Source organism: Vulpes vulpes, chromosome 13 (assembly GCF_048418805.1).
Source record: "Vulpes vulpes isolate BD-2025 chromosome 13, VulVul3, whole genome shotgun sequence".
In the NCBI taxonomy this organism is placed as follows: domain Eukaryota; kingdom Metazoa; phylum Chordata; class Mammalia; order Carnivora; family Canidae; genus Vulpes; species Vulpes vulpes.
This window is the reverse complement of record NC_132792.1, coordinates 88,512,157-88,536,118: the sequence shown is the minus strand read 5'-3', so window position 1 is coordinate 88,536,118 and position 23,962 is coordinate 88,512,157. Positions and strand designations below refer to the sequence as shown.

General features: G+C 40.4%; 1 protein-coding gene across 50 annotated transcripts in view; it reads right to left on the bottom strand.

Annotated features, from left to right (window-relative positions):
* EPB41L3 (erythrocyte membrane protein band 4.1 like 3) overlaps positions 1–23,962 on the bottom strand; it is a 227,621-nt gene that overhangs the window by 18,066 nt on the left and 185,593 nt on the right. For 15 of the 50 annotated variants that reach the window (XM_072734985.1, XM_072734954.1, XM_072734984.1 and 12 more), the window contains exons 7-13: positions 22,253–22,471; positions 21,346–21,433; positions 16,367–16,519; positions 12,184–12,281; positions 11,149–11,324; positions 7,844–8,064; positions 3,563–4,126 (exon numbers count right to left, since the gene is read on the bottom strand). In XM_072734985.1, the coding sequence (XP_072591086.1) occupies positions 3,563–4,126; positions 7,844–8,064; positions 11,149–11,324; positions 12,184–12,281; positions 16,367–16,519; positions 21,346–21,433; positions 22,253–22,471 (1,519 nt within the window). The remainder of the gene's footprint in view (positions 1–3,562; positions 4,127–7,843; positions 8,065–11,148; positions 11,325–12,183; positions 12,282–16,366; positions 16,520–21,345; positions 21,434–22,252; positions 22,472–23,962) is intronic. The other 35 variants (XM_072734974.1, XM_072734980.1, XM_072734975.1 and 32 more) reach the window with 3 other exon arrangements.

Genomic DNA, 23,962 nt, shown 5'->3' with positions numbered 1-23,962 from the left:
GGTGACTATTTCATTTTCTTATGAGGGTGTTAGCATGGCTTTCCCAACTAGTAGCCTAGGGAAAGGCCAATTTGACATAGGGGGAGAGAGACAAGTTATTGTTAAGGTATATGATAACCCAAAGAAACCTTATGCTTTCAAGAATAAATAGGAATGATCAGTGCTTGGCATACTAACTAGTTTTGTGAAAAACTTCCAAGGTGCTTGAAAGTATTTCTCCTCTTACATAATCACCCGTATGGTTTTAAAAACTATTAAAGCATTCTGGCTTTAGATCACAGTCGTGGTTGAGAGTGAGAGCTCTGATCTCAGACTAACATGAGCTCAAATCCTTGCTACTGAAGTTTCTGACACACTGGGCATGTTTCATGCTTTAATCCTCATTTCCTTTCAGTAAAATGGAGAAAAAGCAACAGCCCTAACGGTATCAGGTAATGGGACACTAAGTGCTTTCTATAAGGCCTGATGCATGCATGCAGACCTGAAAGTGCCTATAACTGTAATATGTTACATTAATATATATTAGTATCACATTATAATATTACATAATTATTTTTTTGCTACATGAAAAAATAGCTTAGGCCATATCTTAACTCCCTTAAATTCTTACTGAGCATGTAGTCATTTAACAAATATAGTGCATGATCAATAAATCGTTGATAAATGAAGAAAGGATGAATAAAGTAGCTTTTATAGCAACTGTTCTTTATATACTACAAGTAAACAAAACTATGAAACGTCTAACATGTCACAGACTATCATATGAGTCTATATTTTCACAACTTAAAATGTTAAAAATTGGTTGATTCATTTTTTTTCCCTCTAAATTCGAATCTTTTTTGTATCACAAAAAATTTCCTTACGAGCTGACACACAAATACATTCTATGGAATGGGGAGCTAAATTCAGCTTATGTTTCTTGATAAATGATTTAACATTCTGTGCCCCTTATGTGACCATTCTTGAAGGTACAAAGGAAAAAAAAAAGAGTGGTCAACAGCTTTCTAGTTTGAAGTGATTATGTCTTTCTACGTTGGGTTTCACTCTTGAGAAAGGCTGGAGCTAATTAAGCTACTCCAACACGTGAGAAATGTAAACATTGATAAAATATTTGAAAAGAATTACATTCATTAGTGGTTTTGCAAAATGAACGTGACAGAGCTGAACCGTATGTTACACGAAGTCACTCGTGTAGCTGCCAAAGTGCTTGAGGCCCAGAGAATAAAACAGGCCATGTAAACAAATGGCTTTTTTTTTTTTTTTAATGGAATGACCTACATAGGAGTGCTCCAGCTTGGCCTGAACTAGAGAGCATAGCTCTTAACACTTGGGTTAAGAGACGACATAGAACAGATGGCCACACGTGAAGTCTTGTGTCGGGAGAGCTGTCGTAGGCGCTCCGGGCTGGAGAGCAGGGCTAAGACCCCAGAGGCCCAAGCTGGCTCAGAGGTTTGCAGTAACAGCGAGAGTGATCTGCTGGGAGGCTCCAGTCACGTGTCACTGGCTTGCATCGGGGAACTGCTGTGATTTGTTTTGCTGATGTAATGCAGACATGCCCAAGTTTAACATTAATTTCCATGCATTGATTACAACAAGATGTATACCCTGGATTAGGCACAAGATCTGTGTGGTTTGCTATAGAAAAGTTCCATTATTTTAGAATTCAGAAAAGCATAGAATGGCAATCTTTTTGCTTTATGTTAGCTGGACAACTCCACTGCTAAAGGGAAAATAGGTGTCCAGGCTGGAAACCAGCTAGTATTACAGTCTCTGTCGATAATCTTGTGTTCTTAATGTTGTATGTTCTAGTCCTATGTTATTTGGCAATATTGCCATTGTGAGAAATAGTGATATTGAAGCCTAGGAGTCATTCTCTCAAAATACTTAACGTGTATGAAAATATTTTTACATCAAATACACATATATGTATATATAGCTGGAGCTAAGTCATACGACCCAGGAACCTTGATTTGAAAGGGCTCTTATGCAATATCAAATGGAAAAGGGCAAACTTTTATTTAAAACATCTAGGAGACCATTCCCATTTTTGTCCTGCTACTGAGAAATGGTCATAATATCACTAAATATAGATACTTACACACCCTCACAATTCTATATACTCACAGGTGCAGCTCAAATTATGAGTTCTGGCTGAGCTGAAAATTGAATAGACTTTTTCTTTCTTTTTCTTTTTCGCATTGCTTTGACTTTGTGACTTTTTTTTTTTTTTTTTTATAAATGTTGGGATTACTGGGCCTGTCTCCTGCCACAAAACATCTTGCTTTGTGAGAACAGAAGAGCTGGAAGGGCCTAGGGAGGGTGTGGGCAGGAGAGGGGGCGACAGCCAGGCCCTCTGTTGGCAGCTTCTGTTCTCTTCCCCTGCACTCTGAAGGGAACTGCCAGGCTGTTCACAGAGCTGTGGAGTGATGGGAGGGCAGGGCCGTTAGGAGGAAAAGCTATTGGCTACCATGTCAACTCACTCACTGGCTCAGATGAGGGACAGGAGATGTGGACAGGTAGCAAGCATGTCTTTCTCAGACACAAGCTGAAGGCCCATCCCTTCCCCACTGGGCGCATGCCTGGCTGAGAGCCATAGGGGCCTGTCTGGCTTCCCTGACCTTCCCAGATTGTCCATGTGTGCGTGCGTGCATGCGTGCATGCATGCATGCGTGTGTGTGTGTGTGTGTGTGTGTGTGTGTGTTTTCTGGCTCAGGCTGGAGTTGAAAGAATCACTGCCATCCAGTATATGCGTTGGCACAGTTAGGACTGATGGACTTCCAGCCTACTTTTACAGCATGCAGACATCTTCAAGGAGTCTTCTCTCAATTGTGTGGGAAAACTGCAGCTACTTCTGGTCTTCTTTGTGGCCCTTCTGACAACTAAGCTCACACAGGCCTTTTAAACTACTCGAGCATTTTTTCTGACCCAACACACCGTTGGGATCTGGCTCACCTTTGTGAGTAACAGAGACAATCTGGCCATGACAACAGAAGAGCACAGTGGGGACATTTTGGAATTTCTGAGGAGGACAGGTGTTTATAGTTGGGGAAAGCTACCCAAATGATGACGACATACCTCCTACAGATGTTCATTCCCACCTCGCCTTGAGGATCAGTTACCTACTGGTATCACCACCGTGTACCGTTATGCCAGGATGCCTTTTGGGAACACCCCATAAATCTGGGTCAAACTTTTTTCTCAGTCTTATGTGTCCCTTCCTTTATGAAACAATAACTGACCAGAACCATTTAACCTAACCCCAATTTTAACATAGCTAATGGGTTATTTAAAACTGACTTCTGAGTCGGTCATTTATCACTTGTAGAATCTGTGGGTAGCAGAAGGATTCTGGGCTGGGCGCAGACTGCTCCATCCACATGGTGTTGTGCCTAACCCTGGGGCCGGGTTGTACTCCCCGACACACAAAAACCTCTCACATGTCGGCACAGACAATAAATGAGGCTCTGAAAGTAGGACCACTATTGCAGTAGGCACCTAACAACTGTTTCGGACCGAAGCCCCGACCACGACAGGGAAGTGTGTTCTATGCCGAGGTACACACCTCTTCCTCTGAACTGTCACTCGGGTCATTGTCTAGTGAGGCACTCAAGGAGGCCGCCTTGGGCTCCAGGTAGCAGAGGCACATAGCCAGAGGGAAGGAGAGAGTGAGGGCATATGGCACTGAGAAGGAGGCGGAGAGCAGAAAGAAAAAGATGAAGAGGAAACAGGGCACAAGGGAGGGTGAGCGAATCGGGAGATAATGCTGCAGGCTCTGGGGGAGGAGGTTGGTTTCCGACAGGTTGGGGAAAGAGAGGTACCCATCATCATCTAGAAGAGAAGGGAAGGACTCCGGGAGCTGCAAGGAGAAGGAAAACAGGGTGGTCCCTTTGCCAGGCTGTGGCTTGTAGCTAAAAGCCACATCTTGGTCCCCTAGGGATGGCTTCCCTTTGTGGTCAGAGTCCAAGGTGGGCTCTCCATGCACACGCACGGTGCCTTTGGCTGGTTCCAAACCCAGGGGGTGACAGTCATTCTCCTTACACCTCCTACGGAGCTCTGGGGAGGATGCAGGGGGACGATGGGCTGATGGAGGGGACGGGGGACATGAGTCAGTGCCAAGCCCAGGTGACTGATGTGAAAGAGACAGAGAGAGAAAGCAGCAAACAGAGGTGCAAAAGGACAAAAAGAAAACTGCAATTAGTTAATTTTCTTATGGGTATCAATATAAAATTGTAAAACAAGAATTTTTTTAGCACTAGGGCTGTTCACGTAATTAAATTATTTAAGCTGCATGCCAACACTGCCATGAATGGCTACCGTTTTCCCATTAGACTGTCAAATACAGGGTGGGCTTATTTATTTATTTGTTTGTTTGTTTGTTTATTTTTAAAGTCAGAATAGAAGATATTGGTGGGCAATCTCAAAGTCTACATGTTTCACACCATCCAAAAATTTGTTTAGACCAAACAACTCTAGAAAGTTTTAGGGTTCCGAGAGCAAACATAACTCTCCGACAACTTCAAATCAAGACTTTCAATAACGTCTCTTGATCTCCAGCTAACAGATCTGTTACTAGAGTTCGGTTGGATTAAAAAACAAAAATGAATCCAAATTTTGATTATTAAAAAACATGTGTTGAGCATTATCTTTCCTCGTTTAGTCAATTATATTCAAAACAGGTGGGTTTCCAAATCAAGAAGTTTCTGGCCCCACTCCTATCTGAGATGCAGCGCCACTCAGGGAAGTCAACAATTAGTATTTTAGGAACTCATGCTCCCCAAAGAATTGAGGTTCCTTTGAAAACTTCTACTTTGGCTCCTTTCTCCATGATGTAAACAGACTTAAACTCAAATAAGGGTTTCAACAAGCTCACTAGCAAAAAGAATGTGCTTTCTTGTGATATGGCCCGTAAGCATTTACTTTGCATTAGTTGTGATCCATAAATAACAGAAAGGTACAATTTCCCTGCCTTCTGGTTTCTTTTAAAAGTCGTTGCTATATTTAACACCCCTGGTTTGAATCCTTAGCAGAATGACAAAGGCAGGCACCCCCACAAAGGTGCTCCTGGTGAGTTCAGGCTTCTGTGAAGAAGGGGAAGCTCTGAACGTTCTCTCTGGCCTTGGCAACTGTGATCACAGCCAGTTTCCTCTGCAGTTGGTGGAGGGCTGCTGGGCAGGAGGGGAAAGAGGGAAGCAAGCAAGCTCCAAACGGGACCTGGCATGACTCAGGAGCTGTGGCAGCCCCAGGAGTTCAATTCAAGGTCACACAGAGCCTGCAGATAGACTTCCATTGCTCTCCGTGACACTCTGGGTGTGTGTGCGTGTGTGCGCACACACACGCATACTTGTGTGGTTAGCCTAGAGACCTGGTAGTGTAGAAATTACCCATCCTGCTCTGTAAATCCCAATCCTGACCTGGTAAATATAAAGACAGAAGGTAAGAACATGCATAGATGAAACTGCATCATGGATATTCTAGAATTTAGAAGACTCTTTTCCGGCCTTAGGCAAGGATGTCTTTTCTCAATACTGGCATTTGACATTAAGCGCTGGGTTTTAAACATGACCCTGCACAAATCCCATTCAACTCAGAATAATATAAAAGCTACAAGCTGACTTCTGCATGCAGCTGCCCAGTCACCTGGGGTGATCATTAGCCTGGGAAACATGCCTCCTCTCAAAGGAATCTAGGGGACCAGTCTTTTAAGAACTATTTTCAGTAATACACTTTCATTTGGGTTAAAAAATGAGTACCCTCTTTGTTACTTTTTGAAGATGGAGAAGAATAAAATGAAGGTTTAATTTTCCATGCTGCTTATTCAAGTGGTTTTTAAAAGACAGCTTTGCACTGTGGAAAATGAAGACAACCATCTCCCTACCTAAGCACTAGGCCTGGGCCACAGCCTTGCTGAAGGCATTTGGGTCAAAGTACTGGCTTCTCAGAGATTCAGACAATGAAAATCATAGTTTTTAGTCTTTTTGTTTTCCCATGCCATTAAGTGGAAAAAATGATGATGGTCTAGTGCTTTATTTTATTAAGATTTTAAAAAATTTATTCATGAGAGACACAGAGAGAGAGAGGCAGAGACACAGGCAGAGGGAGAAGCAGGCTCCACGCAGGGAACCCGATGCAGGACTCGATCTCGGGACTCCGGGATCATGCCCTGAGCCAAAGGCAGACGCTCAACCGCTGAGCCACCCAGGCATCTCTAGTGCTATATTTTATATACATGGTGAACTTTTCAAATTAAATAAAGAGAGACTGCAAGGGTCTATTTTTCAAGCAAAAAGTCATTTCCTTTCATGTGTTGCTTTAATCACAGTCACGATCCATGAGAATTGTCGGATGGAATGGGTGATTTCAGGAAGTCAGGGAAATCATTTGCTTTTCAGGCATACTACCTTTTTGTCCATACTACCTTATGTCCTACTCAAAAGCTGCCTTGATTTAATTGGAAAAACTAGAGTGTAAAAACAAAATTCAGAACAAAGCACGTTTTAACAGCAAAAATGGTCCAATATAGTTGCTGTCATTTCCTATCTTGTTCTTTATTTTTGTGTTTGGCAAAGAAATGATCTTCTCCTAACAAAATGACAGATAGGGTTTTAGGTGGAATATTCTCACATACCTACAATATGTTGTGGGTCTATCCTTCACTGTGTAACTCTTACCAAAAGAAGCAATTTTGTTTTGAGCCCCAGGTGAGTCCCTGCTGCATAAATCTATATTTGAAGAGCACATGTTCAAGAGAACACTTTTGAGTCAAACCTGGGCAAGTTTTAGCATAACTTATGAGTTATGCAACATTTTTATCCTACTAGTTCTTTTTACCTGTACATTCCAGGAGCTACTCTGTTTTCCCATTATCATCACATATAAAACTCCCAATATAGTTTTTTGTTTGTTTTGTTTTCTGTTTTACTTTTAGGGAGCTGCTCTGCTACCTATAAAACCCTGAACCAAAAGTAGGCTGTCTATGTGTTTTCTGACTTCCATTTTTCTGCAAAGTTGCTTTAGGATGCCAGATTACCAAAAAATAAACATACTGCAAAAAAAAAAAAAAGGTTGGGGTGAAATGAAGTTTAAAAATTTAATGAATCAAACACCTTGGAGAAATTGCTGCCAAATTCACTTTCCATCTTCCTTTGCAATGGTCTGCTTTAATCTCTGTTTTCAAAACATGTCTGCTTGCTACTTTGATGATTAGATTATAATCCTAAAACTCAGAGAGCAAACAGTGTATAAATACACAGGCCATGGTCACTCAGTTACTTGCAGTCAGCAGAATGGCAATGTGACTACTGTATATCTAGAAAAATATACAGTACTTGCATAGGAGAATGGGGCCAGAAACAAAGAAAATAGTTTTAGTGATAGTTCTGAAATGTGAGCCCAAACAGAAAAGTGTCATATGGCACTAAACGTATTTTTAAGATATATAGACAGGACAGCTGTTGAAAGTCTTACATAGCACATCAGTTAAAATAAAAATTTTCAAGAAGGAATCCTTCAGAAGAAAAATGTCGACAGAGGAAATCAGAATTTAGAAACTGATAATATGGATGTGACTAACGCTGAAATATGAATTACCCTAAGTCTTTTTATTTTATTTTTTTTTATTTTTAAAGCAGGCTCTGCACCCAGAGTGGAGCCCAACACGGGGCCCAAACTCACAACCCTGAGATCAAGACCCAAGCTGAGGTCAAGTTGGCCGCTTAACTGACTGAGCCACCCAGGCGCCCCGAGTTACCCTAAGTCTTAGCACATTCCTGGTTTATAGCCTCAAAATTATTAAGTAGTTCTTCAAGGTCTAGGCAAGCCCTAAGAGGGAGCCTGGGAGATGTACCTTTCCCTCGTGCCGTGCTGCTGTGACCGGCGTGGCTTCTTCCACCTTTTTCCGTCTGTCCTCTTCCTCGTCCCGCTCCTCCTCGGCCTTTTTCTCCGGAGTCACAGTGGTGATCAAGTTGGTCTGAGAGATACCCTTTGTTGTGGCGTACTGGCCAGTACCAACCTCTGCAGCAGACACAGAATCCTTCATGTATATTTCATGGTTTTCATTCACTGATGCTAAAAGCAAATACAATTGAAGAAAAAAAAGTCTGAAATAGTTAAGGTAGAAGGCAGACCACCACCACCAATCGTCCCATTATGAAAAAGGTACCCCTACCCCCGTTTGTCTGCAAAGACAAGGCAGTGCTGCAGGTACCTGCACCCTAGCACTATCAGAGACTCATCTTTCTAGAGCTTCTGCTATCCCAGTGTTTTAAAATGATTTAAAGGCTCATCTCTTGAAGCCACCAGAATAATTCTCAGGCTTTCTGGGAAGGAGGATGCACAAGCAGATGCAGCGGAGGGGTAGTATGCTGGGCTGCTACAAGCCTGGTACCCGACAGAGTAATGGGCTGGGCAGCGGCGCCAGGCGCTGGCGCCAAGTCCCAGAGTTAATGGCGGTATTTGCAGTGAACAACTGCACTCCTACACTTGACTTTGAGCATATCTTTGGAAGTGCCATTCACCAAGGAGCACTGAATTGGGGTTTTCAATTACTGTTATTAATAATGGCTAGAAAGTCCATCACTCCTGCAATGTAAAAAGTCCCATGCGTAATAATGAAAATGAAGCATCTTGATGGGATCATAAAATTTGGGAAGACTGTACAATTTTGGTGGTGACTCTGTTCAGCTGGAGTGCAGAGATGTTTTAATCTCTACTGCACTTTAAACAGACTACCCTGATATGCACAGACTCATTCATCTCTGATATTTTGGGACGATAAGACAAATGTTGCTAATGAAATTCATGCAAGTGCAAAGCATGCAAACATAAAAGATATGAGACACAGCCTTTCATCCCAACTAAAATGTCTTAGTGAAAGATGCTTAATTCAGTTACATTTTTAAAGTTTGATACTCATTATTTTCGGTTTTAGATATATACAACTTATTTAGAACTTATAAATGATACTTTTCAAATACACAGTAGCTAATCACAGGCAAAATCTAATCAGCTTCATAGTTTAGGAAGTTTAAAATGTAAATGTAAGAAAATATTCTGAAATCCTTTTATAATAGCTAAACTGTTTCACTAAAATATCTTCACTAAGATATTTTATGTTTCCTCGTTTTGATGAAAAAGCTCATATGAGATGCGATTTCCCAATGGGCTAGTTAGGGTGTTCTACATAAGATGCAACCTTGCAAAAAGCATTTTGTGTTCCAACATGCAGCCATGGCACCCAGCTCAACAGCACAGAAAACATACTAGAATTGGCAGGACCCCAAAGAGTGAGAGACAACACATACTAACATCACTTTTGGGCAGGGAGGAAGAGACAGTATGGTATTAGTACATTTATTTCACAATTGTCTTCTGTCTTGTCAATAATTATTATCACATAAAAGGCCATAAGGAAAACAACAGTTACAACACATGTGTTCCCTTGGGTACACATCACTGAACAAAGTGGATGATGCTCAGGGAAAATAGGGGTGGTTCCAAAAAAGTTCCTCCAACACAGACTTACAGAATACACAGTTTACAGAGATTCTCTCAAGGAGAAAGAAGAATAAATGGAACAAAGTAGTAAGAAAAGCTTCAACATTAAAGTGAATAGTTCAGTATCTTAATTTAACCCCAAACGGTCCTAATAAACATTTTATTCCAAAAGTTCGGCTCCAAGTTAGGTATTCCTGAAAGAGGCAACCATTGGAAGATAGAGAATGGTAACTGACTTCCTAGGCCAGCTCACAAAAACATAGAATAATCATGAATAGAATTATTATCACACCTATAGCAAGAGGGCTGTCACACCTCTCTCATTCACTCTTTGCAAATGGCCTTATTCCCATTTTACAGATAATGATGAAAACCCAGAGCTGGGAAGTTTAAATCATTCGCCAGTCGCCACGCAGATGGACCTCAGTCTGGATCTACCTACTAGCAAAGGGTTTTTTCACTTCACGAGTAATGTACGTGATTCAGCACTTAGGACACAATTCTGACTTTTCCTACAAACTGTTTAGCAAGTATTCCATTAGAGAAATACAACCTTCTAAATTAGGGGATTCAGGGAGTTACACCATCCTACCACCCACACTGGGGTCTGGTGAAAGGGAAGAGAGACCTGGGACTATGGTAAGTGGTGGCACAATAGGTAAGGATGAAGGTGATCCCACATTTTTGTAAGTTTGCGTTTTTACTTTTTTAAAATTATTTTTATGTTTTTGCTTATTATTACAATTGCACACACATGCTAGAAACTTCTCTTTTTATACACGTAGGATAGATCTTCTATAACACAACTAATCTCCAGGTGCTTTGAATTAGAAAACGGAGACTTGGCCATGGCTCACTTTCTAAGTATTACTACAGCTGCCATGTGTTGTAGTGGGAAGCACATCTGTGTGTTACTATAGACAGCAACACGAAACTGTCACATAAGACAAAAACCCACAAGAAATTATTATGTCATTCCTCAGAAATGTTATTTCAGTGATTCTCTCCTTGTTTAACTTACACATTTGTCTTAACAGTGGAGAACATTTACATGGCAGTGCTTTCCCAGTCCATCTGGTGTAGTCATTAATATTAACCAGGAGGATTTAACTTGGAGCCTTCAGGTCTATAATTTGAATATCATCCTTTCTATCAGTTATCATGCACTGACTGACCAACAGTCACATTTTATCTGTAAAAATTTTGTAGAAACAGATAAATTTAACTTACAGTCCTCCTTCTGAAACAAATGGACTGAAACAATACGGTAATCACTTCAGATCTGCCAGCAAGTGAACCAAATTACTTACAGAGTATGTGATAAGTGTATTTAGGATGAGAGCATCTTTCCCCCAAATCGGGGTGCTGGCTTCTGAAAGCTATGCTCTTCATTCCCAAAGTGCTATTCTTTTATGGAATTTTTAATGAATCTACCAATAACAGACATTAGACTCACAAAGGCACTGTTTTTTTGTGTGTTTTTTTTTTTTGAGGGAGGGGGTTAGAAACTTGTCACTCAGCCGCAGACCAACGAGTGCTTTTTGTTTCATACTATTCAGGAAGGTCTACGTTTATGGAAAGTTTGTGATGGTTTCACACTATTTCTGGGGAGTCATTCATGATTATCATTACTAAGGGTTAGTGAATAATGCCTACCTCCATCCAAGCTGCGAGACATGGTATAGCGTTTGCTGGACGAGCGTTCGAAGTAGGGGGCGGGACGATCTATCAATGCACTGGCTCTTCTTGTTTGGGCTTGTGTCCTGCCACTATATCGAAACTTGGAGCCCAAGGTAAGGAATTTCTTTGGAGGTGCTTCTGGTAACAACAGTCTAAAGATATTAAGGAAAAAATATCAGAAAGACTATTAAGTCAAATATTAAGAACGCTATCTTAGCTTTTTTAGCCAAAGGTAAAATGCTTTGTGTGCTAAGGGTTTAACACATCACATGACAAAGAAATGTGACTTTACAATTCCCATAGTACAAACTCCCAGAGTGTTGTAGAGAGGCTATAATATAAATACAATGCAGGTTGGTTTGGGCTACATGAATTTTTTTTAAAGATTTTATTTATTTATTCATGAGAGACCCAGAGACAGGGAGAGGCAGAAACACAGGCAGAGGGAGAAGCAGGCTCCATGCAGGGAGCCTGACGTGGGACTCGATCCTGGGTCTCCAGGATCACACCCTAGGCGGAAGACTGCGTTAAACCGCTGAGCCACCCAGGCTGCCCAGCGACTTTAATTTTAACATCTCACACAACTCAGAAGCCTATGGTTCTAGAAACCCAGAGCTTCAATAAGTGTAGGTGAAGAAGAACAGTGATAATTTGTTATTTTATAGACAAAAATCTGACAGTCTGAGTACTGTATATAAGCAAAGGAGGCCAGAGGACTGAGAGATGATTCAAATAGTAAGGTATGGATTGAATCCTTGAAGTGGACATCCTGTAAAAACAATGAAAGGACACTAAAGATAATAAAGGAGAGACAGGTCAGATAAGCCTGAAACAAATTAAGGAAAATCCTTCAGTCAGAAGTTTTTAGGATTTCCTGTCAAGAAATCTTGTGACAGTGAATTTGAAGGCAAAAAAGGATATGCGTCCACATTCTTTTTCCCAACAGACTTTGGCAGTAGAAGTGATCCCAATCATTCTAATTCTTCCTTAAAGAAAATCAGCTTTACGTACCTGAAAAATGTATGATGTTCAACACATACTTTCCATAAACGCTTGGCAGCTCGATGGTTTGGCAGTTTAAAGCCAATGGTGCTTTCAAATTGTTCAAACTAAATTAAAAAAAAAAAACATAATGAAGAGTAAAGTTTGGAATTATAAATAACATGAAAGCAAGTAAATCACAAATCATGCCACCCACAAAATTTTCCTTTCCTTATGAAATCAAGCGCTATATGCAGAAGTCATGCCCTACACATTCATTAAAAAACAACCTTGTACCTATTCTCCTTAAAATGCTGTAGGCATGGATAATCACATTATGCATGTAGTAAAGGACATGTTTTATGGACAAGTATGGATTTCATGAAAACTAAATGCAAAAAAAGAGGATATCTGGATCCCTTCCAGAGACCAATTTGTCCCGATCTCATTTTTAAGCCTTATTTTCATGTCGTCTCTGTGACATCATGACTTCAACTGGAATGTAAGGGCATGAGTAAAATGTTTATTGTCTGTAGCATTCTCAGGATGATGTTTTCTCCCAGGATCTGGTCAGAAAAATGTGTGTGTCTCCTAGGTATTTGATGACATGGTATCAGATATTGCTGATTTTGTTTTGGCATTCTCATCTGGATTATTATTATTATTATTTCATCTGGATTATCATAGTAAACACTAACATCTTTTGATATTACATGTATGATCATAGTTTGGGAGAACACAATTTCATATCTTTCAGCATGGAGAGCTCAGATGATGATCTATTAGCCATTTGCTTTCTCAGGGTGAAATATCTGACTTATTGAGTAATATATTTTATTATTATTATTATTGCAAATGTTTGGGATTTAAAAATTTTCTGAAGACAGAAATTTGCATCAGGCCACCAGAGGGCAATCATTTTAAACAATAAAAGTTTTCTAAAAGAGCATTAAAATAACCAGACTACTGATACCGTCAATAGAAAAAAAGTGATTTATGTAGCAAAGAACCCAGGGGAGGAGCTCTGTGTGTGGCATATGAGATACAGTGATGCTTACTTCTACTTCTTACTGAGTGGGACTAAGCTGGGTGGCAGTGGAGGGAGAATGGGAAATACATCACAAGCTATTCCAACTATGACTGTCTTTCCCAATTTTGTACTTACTCTGGATGTTCACATGTAGTGGTACTCATAACAATTGCTATTGGCCAAGAGCCTCAGTCAATTGACGAGCCCGAGTATTATGGATCCTGACTAACCCGTGCTCCATTTATTCATCCTGCATCTAATATGTACCACATACAACACTAAGGCCAGTTTTTTTTTTTTTTAAGATTTTATTTATTTATTCATGAGAGACAGAGAGAGGCAGAGACACAGAAGCAGGCTCCCTGCAGGGAGCCTGATGCGGGACTCAATTCCACGATCCCCGGGATCACGACTTGAGCCAAAGGCAGATGCTCAACTACTGAGCCACCCAGGTGTCCCCAGGCCAGGGGTTTAAAAAAACAATCAGCCTGCCCTCTGCTGGGAAGATTTTTCTTGCTGCAATCCTCCCTAGACCAAAGATGAGAGAGGCTCCTGCACTTTTTGAATATTTCTTTCTCTCTCTATGCTTTGTACCAACGTCAACCTCTTCAGAGCCTTCTGTGCCACCAATAATTTTTTCTCATTTTTTCTTCTCAAGTCCATATATATATATAGTTATAGTTATAGTTATAGTTGTTATAGTTATGACTGCAGAAAAGGAGGGGGGAATGCAACTGTCCTTGAACCTGCTTCTGCCTGCACCACAACCCCATCTTGCTCCTAGACAAATCAAAGGAAGGAGCAGCCTTGGCCCCTTCACTCCCCACCTCACTGCACCCCTGCAGGTGCTCCTACCACCTGTTGGAACTCTCCACTGTTACCTGGGATCTGTCAAGTACGACGCACCTGTCTCAGTCCTTGCCCACATGGGCTCTGTGGCATCTGGCCCTGCTGGTTAGCCACGTGCTCAGAATCTCGTCTCCTTGTCATTTGTGGCTGTTCTTACCCCTTTTCTTTCTCTGGCTGCTTTTGTTCATCCTCCTCAAGAAGTGACGTTACCCAGAAATTCTGCTTTAGGGGTCTCTCTTCTTCTCTAACTTGCCTTATTTTTCGGGTAATTTATTTCAAGCCCACAGCACTGGATTCTACAGATGCAGCTGAGGACTCCTTCAGACTTCTATTTCCTTCTATGCAAGAATCACTCCCTGAAAATATGTCTCAAAGAAATTTAATCTTTTTTTTTTTAATTTTCCCTGTTTTCTCCCGTTGTCTAATAATACCATGTCCAGCAGCTTCACTTGTGCCAACGGAAGACCTCTGATTCTCCTGGACTCCATTCTGTGTCCAACACTTACAGGAGGCTCAGTTTCTGGAACCTCGCTCACATTTGCTCCTTCTGTTCTATCCCCACGGCCTCTGCCCTAGTTTAGGTATCACCACGTCTCCTTGCTGAGCTGCTGAGGTTCATTCCAAATTATTTGTCTAGTCATCCTCTTTAAAACCTCCCATGTCTCACTGTTGTTTCCTGATGCATTTCTCCAACTTTCCGATCTGGGACCTCACTACAGCATGCTGGCCCCACGTCTGTGGAATATTATCATACGTGCAATAAGTAGATCTTCACAACATAATTCAAAGTCCATGACACTATTTCTTTGCTCAACAGAAAGTTCCTTAGGGACAGGAACCAGGTCATATTTATCTAATGGTGCCTGACAATAAATAAATGCTCACTTGTAAATGATGAATCGAATCTATATTGGTTGTAAGTTTGATATGCAATTTTAAGGATAAAAAAATTGGGTTCAGGTATTTACATGAAAAGCTTACAGATTATTTCAGCCTTCATGGACAGGCTGGGCTTTATATTTACTTTAAATATGATTCCTTGTCTTATAGTCTGATTTTTTTTAAGCTTTTACAAAATTGAGGTGTAACAGACATAGAGCATTAGTTTCAAGTGTATGACATGATTTAATGTTTATATGCATTTGAAATGATCACAGTAAGTCTAAGTAACATTCATCACCCCACACAGACTTTCTTTCTTGTGATGATAACTTTTAAGATCTACTGTCTTAGCAACTTTCAGACATACAATACAGTATTTTAACTACAGTCACCATGCTGTACATTACATCCCATATAACCTGGTTTTTAAATTACATTTTATACCAATGGAGAGGCTGATTTTGAAGACAGGAGGTAATTCTGTATTGTACCAGAAAATGTTCAGAGACACAGATGAGCTGCAATCTTAAAGCTCTGACTGCCTCCATTAGATTAACCATGTGCATTAGAAACTGGATATATTCATATATATATGAAACTGGATATATGTATTCATCATCTGTTACACAGATAATAGGAGATATTTACCACGTATTAGGTGTCAACCACTATGGAGGATATAAGTAAATTTGCATGGTTTTGCCCAGGGAACAAGGATTAGTTAAGAATTTTGAGTTTTCTAATCAGTCTTTCTGGTTAAAAGAAAAAGGCAGACATGTACTAGGCTATGAGACATTTCCATAATTTACCCTTGGTGTCTCTTGCTCTAATCTTTCTTGTACTTTGATCACATTATCTCAAAGCTATTCGTGTTATGGTGCCAGCAGATTTGGAGTACAGAAAGGGCATAAGCACATAAAACAGGGACAGACAGAAATCTATTTTTCATTCACAAAAGGTTTGGCACCTCAGAGTTTCTTTGTTTTTGAAAGGTAACATTATTCATGTATCTTGATTTTGCGTTAAAATCTGCAAAAATAAGGGCATCTGAATGGCTCGGTGGTTGAGCAGCTACCTTCAGCTCAGATGGTGATCCTAGGGCCCTGGGATCAAAGTCCCGCACTGGGCTCCCCGCAGAAAGTCTGCTTCTCCCTCTGCCTATGTCTCTCTCATGAATAAATACATAAAATCTTTTTTTAAAAAAACCCTGCAAAAATAAAAGCTATTCCATCTATGCACTGGGACAAAATCAGAACCAAACCATTAAAAAGAAGAGAGTATCTTACTTATTGCTGTTTATCAGACAAATCTACAATAAACTCTCTCAGGCATGGAGACATAACTCGCCATGTCCTATGATGTTTAGGATTTGGGACCTGGCAATTTACATTTTTGTTGGCTATCACGTACCTTCCTTCCCAATGTATGTACAAAAACTTAAGGGCTACTTACCTCTCCTGGCCGGATCTTAATGTAAAAGTTGTTCCGTTTGTATGAAATTTTGAGAACCTTAGGCCAGGCAAATCTGTTGATTCTCAGACGGTCACGATATATCAACAGACCACTTGCACAAACTCCTAACATAATTTCTACTCCTTCAGAATCCTGGAAAATAGCATCGAGAAACAAACGGTCAGTATTTCACTTATTTCCACTCACAGCTGAGTGTGGTATTTAATGCACCACAGCATTCCACGCAGGAACCCATGATGGACTGCTGATGGCTCTAATTTTGATCAGAAAAATACTGCAGTCATTGCTTTTAAATGCTGCCACTAAATAATCAACTTTTAATGAAGGTATTTATCACTATGGAGATTTGTCAGAGTAGAACTGGCTCACCTGGATGTCCTGCGATGTAAATGTGGTGCACAGAGAAGAAGGACCAGATGATGTGCTGATGACAGTGCAAATGATAGATACAGGGCTTAGTTAGGATTGTGCTCCGGGCATGGCTCTTGCCGGTTCACATATGTCATGTTAACTCTCTCAATCTTCACTATGATATTCTGAGACAGCTGCTATGACTATTCCTAGTTTACAGATGAGGAAACTTTAAAAGCATGGAGAGGTTATGTATCTACCCTGGTTGAATATGGGCAGCCTGGTACCAGAGGCAGAGCTTTCAGCTAATCTGTATACTAACACAGAGGCCCTGTCCTTTCCAATGAGTGGTTTGGAGTATGTTCCAAAAAAAGAGCCTCGATCTTTTTTATACACCATTTGTATCAGAGTAAAATTTAAATATAAAATAGGTTTTTAAAGTCTGAGTGTACTTGCCCACTGTCTGTAATACACACACTGCCCAGTCATAGTTGCCTTGGACAACTGAGTCACATACATAAATGCAGACACATTTTCTATATGTAGATAGTTTTCTTCTTTAAGTGGGGAGCGTACTCTGTTTATAACATGCTTGTTTTGCTACTCCTCAGGTCATTTCCTAGGGATGTGTGATGAGAAGTCTCAGAGGTCATTTGAGAGGTCATCCAAAGCCCAGGAGACATGTCACATAACAGCCTATACCCCCTAAATGCCGTATTTGGGTGAAACTGGAGTAAAACGAACATGTGTGGTAACCCTGAGGATAAACAAAGGACAGAAGGCAGGACTGCGTGTGAGTCTCCATCCTCATCCCCTTGTCTGACTGGATGTTGGAAGCAGAGGGCACCTAGGAGGCAAAGCTGAGGTCTTTTGTGACATTAATTGGCAGGACTGTCTCTGGCACTGAGTCACTCTGGGGCAGTGTTTGGAGGTGGGGGGCGCTGTAGAAATGGATGAATCCAGACAGGAGATTCTGACTCATTCATATTGTGGGAACTGACTTCCTAAATCTTTTCAGTGCAAGACATAAAATGAACATTTCCAGAATCAAAAATAAATATTTTGGTCCATCTCTGGGAAATCTAAGTCCACAAATACAACTTAACTGGATTAAAATGAAATATTTTACCTTGGAAATGGATCACTCCATTGGATATGAAATTGCTCTATAGAAGTAGAAATACTTGATGGCAGGATATTACAACATAATTAAATTTGAGGAGAATTCAAAGACCAGAGACTGCCCACCATTTATCAAGAGCTTTAATCTGCAAGAGTAATTGGAAGAGCTATAGCTTGATGCTGACAAGTAGTTGGCACTATTGATCCTTTAGTACCAGCCAATCTGCTCACAGGGCTGTTCAGAGGTGACCCCCTTGCACCTTGAGCAGAAATGCAGACATGAGGGAGGACTATTTGAGTAAAAGCTCCTTGATTCACTTTCTATTTGATAAATAGTACAGTTTGGGAAAAATAGGCCTTTGACCTACAGAAGAAAAGGACATTTTAAAACCTCTTTCAATATTATCTGTCTTAAGATCATCCATTAGTGTCTTTGGATAATGAGAAGACAGATCCTTCATGGGCAAGATCAGAAAGCCTCCTCTGAGCCTTCTCTTCTCCTGCTTGCCTCCACCACACACATCTCTGTGTCCCCATATTGCCCTGTGATTGCCAGCACACCCCAAGCAAGTGCTGTTGCAATGAACACCCACTCCTCCTCCTCAAGACTAGATGCTGCTTGAGAGCAGTTCTGTTTTATCTTTTAACCGCTTGCTCAGCACAGCATCTGCCTAGCATGCATTAAGCCATACATGCTTATTAAGAAAGAGCAAATGGAGAAAATGTCAGGAATATGTGGGGTTTTAAACTGAATAAATATTTCCACTTCATTAATCTACAGCATCAACAACAAAATACTTTGGGTATTAAGTCTTCTGCCAGAGTCCACAGTCCTGCCGCTAGCTTGATAAATCTTTTATACTGAAAGCTGTAACAGCGGTCTGTCTTGGGGACATGTGTGTTTCCTATCAATAAACACACTTAATGCTCCCTTTAGTGGGGAGCACTGGAGGAAGATCTGGATAGTCTCAGTCTATCATAATTAAAATAAATGAGTGTACTATTCCCTTTAATTTAAAAATCACTGTTCAGACTTCACCTTCCTTTATTTATCACTTGGTCTATGGGATATCCGGTAGGGATTTAAATATACATTTCAGAATCTTACATGAAATAAATGACTCTGATAGCACCTACTCAGGTTGACATTAAATGACAAACAAGCAGAGACAGTCTCCCTAAGGAAAAAAAAAACCATTTAGGAAAGGTTTTCTAAAACAAGGGACCTCCCTCTAATAACATGTTATTTATTCTTTATACAGAGCCATGGAGTCCAAGATCAAATTCAGAATTTCTAAATAGGCCCCACAGCTCAAGTTAGGGCCTTTGATACCATCGACAGAAAAGAGAATCATCTCACAACCGGAAATTCGCTCTAATCTAATTCAGTAAATTTCCTTCTTGAAATGATGGAGTATGGCTGCATGAGAAAATGGGAGTCCACACTGAACATTTGTTATAGTTAATATTCAGATGAAATCCTAGAATAGGCTGCATTTGCGCTTCCTTAATTCCTTGTTTTTAATTGGCATGATTTCAAATCATATTAGTGAATGAAAAACCAGTGATCTATTTTAATTTAGTAGCTACAGCAATGTTAAGTGATTTTATTTGTACTGATAGGAACACTGATAAATCCTCAGTTGCACTTCCCAAATGTATGCCCTAATCCTTTATTTATTTATTTTTCCTGGATGGTAAGTGAATCACTGTGTGTAATATAACTCAAAAATAGCTTTCAATTTCCTCAAATTTTCAGGTTACCTTCATTTCCTTCTTGTTTCCTTATCTGTTAGCCACCCAGGGAAAGACTCTAAGAAAAAAACAATCTTAGTGCGTGTCTTTGTTTTCTTTTTCAAATCCTTATCCTACATTATACAGCATAAAATACAAAACACTTTCTTATCTGAGTGAAAAATAAGTGAAAAAATATGATATCGAACTGGCAAGTAAATAGAGCTACACCTGCCATTGTAATTACACACAAATGTCAAAGAGCTTGGCATTCAGTGTACCAGAGCATCCCTAGGATGCCCCAGCCAAGTCCTTGAGATTTTGCTAGTGTACAGGCCTTCAGGCCTTGGAAGTGCTCATCCTGTGTGATGTACAAAATGATTCACATACCAGTCAAACCTGTATTTGTTTGATGGCCACCATTTTCTTGCCTAACCAAGTGTGGATCAGTCTGGTCCCCAAAAGCCAACCAGGGAGTGGCCTCACATACAGCGTCAACAGAGTCTATAGACCACAGATTTCCCTCTGATGTGTCCTCTGGATTATCAAGTTATTTGCTGGCACAGAGCCAGTTGAAGCTCTCTTCATCTCCTGGCTCCAACCTTGACTATTTAAGATACTTGCATGCCTCGGAGCTGGTTAACTGCGTGTTTCTTTGGGTCCCAAAACATGAAATTGGTGACTTATGCAGTCTATCAGTAGTAAAGGCACATTTCTATATAGAAGTGATAATCTCTTGACAGCTAAAATCAGAGGAACAACCCTTAAACTTCCAATATTGATCTTTTTCATGTTACCGAAGTCCCAGAATCCATCTGTAAGATACCAACAAACTTCATAGGCTTTGGATGGAAGTTTTCATAAAGCTTGCATGTGTTTCTATAGTACTTTTATTCACAGCTGCTCAAATAACAAACTAACAGCTCACTCTCTCACTGAGGAAAAATACAGAGATTTTGGGAAAAGTGTGACCTGGAGTCAAATGTTTTATGCATCCTGACCACCTCAATCCTCCGATAGTCCAATTCCAACTTCCTCTTGGAAAGACTGCAGCCAAGATACAGCTTTAACATTTCACCAATCAACTAGGCAATCATTAGCTTTGGGGGTTAATTTTAGTTCAACTTCAAAATTATAATCTTATTTCAAAGCACTGATTATTTGTCAGAGAATCTAAGCTCTAGAGAGAGTTATTTAAATCTAACATGAATTTCTGAGTGCCTGGTAAGCACCCAGAACAGAGGCATCAACGGTCCTTGGCACATAAGAGATGTGACAATTGGGTCTTGGACAACTGGCCAAAGTCGGACAGATAGACAGAAGGGAGGACAGCCCAAACAAAGACAGGCATATTCAGAGAAAAAAGACAGGATTTGGCAGAAGCAAAGGGCACATGTTAGCACAATTGGAGATAAAACTGTGACAGGGAAGGGGGCTGAGTTAGGAGCTTATTGTATGAAAACAAATTTCTAACTGAATCAACGGGCAATCTGAGGCTTTGCCTAGTCTGGGCTTTCAGTAGCTGAGGCCAGGAGCAAGGGGACTTTGAGACATGCAGACCAAACCCTTCGCTAAAATATCAGAGTGGTGAATTTGCTTTGCCACTGGGTAGGCCTTAAAAGCAAACACAGATCTGAATCCCCAAAGTTTGGGTTTACAATAACTAAAGTAAAAATCACTCGCTAATAGAAATAACAACATTGGATTAAATAAAATTAAATAGGAAGTTTGGGATTTAAAAAAATGCATACCTTGGCATGATGTAAATCAACCCCATACATGGACAGTTTTTTGGCATTTTCCAAGAAATGCATCTCTGCTTCTGCTGGCGTCATTCCTCTGATAAGACAAAAAAAAAAAAAAGTGTGTTACAATGCTGCTTTTCCTTCCCCTGGCAGGGCTGTAATATTTCCCACTTAGCCCCTTGCTACCTCATAAGCAAGCCCCAAAGAGGCACCAGCAGATTTGTGCTCTGATAGGGGTAGGGGAGGATAACAAGAAAAATGTTTTTTTTTTTTTTTTTTTTTTTTTTTTATGATAGGCACACAGTGAGAGAGAGAGAGAGAGGCAGAGACATAGTCAGAGGGAGAAGCAGGCTCCATGCACCGGGAGCCTGACGTGGGATTCGATCCCGGGTCTCCAGGATCGCGCCCCGGGCCAAAGGCAGGCGCTAAACCGCTGCGCCACCCAGGGATCCCAAAAAATGGTTTTTAAAGAACACTTGAGTGGGACCCCTGAGTGGGGCGCCTGGGTGGCTCAATTGAGCATCTGGCTCTGGATTTCGGCTCAGGTCATGATCTCAGGGTCCTGAGACTGAGCTCTAAGTCAGGCTCCACACTGAGCATGGAGCCTGCTTAAGATTCTGTGTGTGTGTGTGTGTGTGTGTGTGTGTGTGTGTGTGTCTCCCCTCCTCTGCCCCTCCCCGTCCTCCCACGTCGAGCTCTTTCTCTCTCAAAAACCACAACAGCAACAACTACCAAAAGAACACCTGAATGAGAGTGTAACTATCCCAGAACTGTACCAAGTACAGAACCTCACTCTGCTACAGTCTTGGCCTTAATGCTACTGAAATCCATCCTGGGAAAAGCAGGTAGTACAAGTGATGCTCACCCATTAGGTACAAGTAAAACAGACGTTTTCAGGGTTTCCGCCACTCACCTGTGGCTCTTGTGCAGCTCGATCACTTTATCTTCCAGTTCTTTTGTGTGGTTTGGTGCAAAGCGGAACTCACTAATGTAATCATTCCCACATTCATCTGGATCATAGTCTCCAAGTTCGGACTGGACAGTGTAGGAGCCCAACAGGGCCAGGGTGACAAAGGAGCAGGGCAGCCTTCCAGACACGATGTCATCTCGCAGTTGTAGGCAGAGGTAGTACCTTCGGGGAGCCAAAAGACAAAGCCAAAAGCCAGCATTAGGACATGTGAAAAACAGGTCACTTGGTACAAATTGTGCTGTAAACAATTTCTTCCTGCTGCATAATATCAACAGGACAAATCTTCTAGCATCTATATTTTGCTTTAGATGTAAGGAGAAAATACATGGCTATAAAATAATATTTAAGGGCATCTAGAGGCAAATCAATGTTCCAAATAAAACAAGATTTTATTAATAGAGCACAGAGTAAAAGATATCTCAAGACATATTTCTTTAACATCTTTTAAAAAAACTAACATTTAAACTCAAATTACCCCAACACACTCCCTAAAATCTCTGGTTGGGGGGATTATAATACAAAAATGGTGCTGCTAAGTGCAATTATTAGGTCTCTACCAGCCTTAAGGAAGTGTCATTTTGATGTCTCAGTTAAAGGTCCTGCCATATGACCACAACAGATTGCAGGTAACTCAACAACTGCACATCATAAACTGCTCTCAAGTTCCTGCATTCCTGATGCAGTGGTCTCTTTATGATAACAACTGTTCCCATTTCAAGTCGTCGTCTTCTTTTTTTAGAGAATTTCCTAGAATCCAATTGATATGAAGACTAACTGAAGAATTACTACTTTAAAATCTGAGAACCTCATCACAACAAGTAAACAGCTTTATACTCAAGGAATAGAAAACATTTTCTTATAGTATGGTCAAAATATCACACAGATATTTCCATCCACTGATAGCTGACTTATCTTCTCTGCTTTTTGCTTTTTAAGATTTATGATATAATACTAACTGCAGAAGACTCCAACGTAAGTGTTAACATTGATGACTTTTAATAAAACCCTTCCTGGCCCAAGCACATAGATATAATAATAAAATACACCTGCACCTTTCATATAAGAAATAAATTGTTAATCTGTTGAAGATGAAGACAACGATTAAAGTCTTAAGGTCCCCTCTAAATGTGATTTTAAGCTGATGATGTAAGTAAATTCCACATAATACAGATACAAAAGTTTCTACGCATTCCACAGGCTCTATAAATACTGCACAAATAGAAAGGAACCATGCACTAACATTTCAAATCCAGGTATATTGGCTCTATCACCAATAAAGTAGCCACAATTAAGAGGTTCTTTAATATTTTTAAAAAGCATCTTTAAATAAGAAATCATCAATTTCCCTTGATTTAATACAAATATAAAATAAATCTTTTTTTAACTATTTTTTACTCTTCTCCTAATATGTCTGGTGAACTTATTTTTACTCATAGCCAGTGACTGGAGTTTTTTTGAGTAATTCCTCTTTTCTGAAAAGCCCTCCAAGCAGCATGTGAGGCTTACACAGAAAATTCAGCACACACTGCACAATGTCACTCTGATTGGCTGTAAACTTACTACCAAACAGGGTGAGAAAGTCAGCTGGAAGGTTCCAAAGCAGGATTTGGAGAAGCCTAGAGGAACACATGGCAAACCCAGGATAGCCTCATA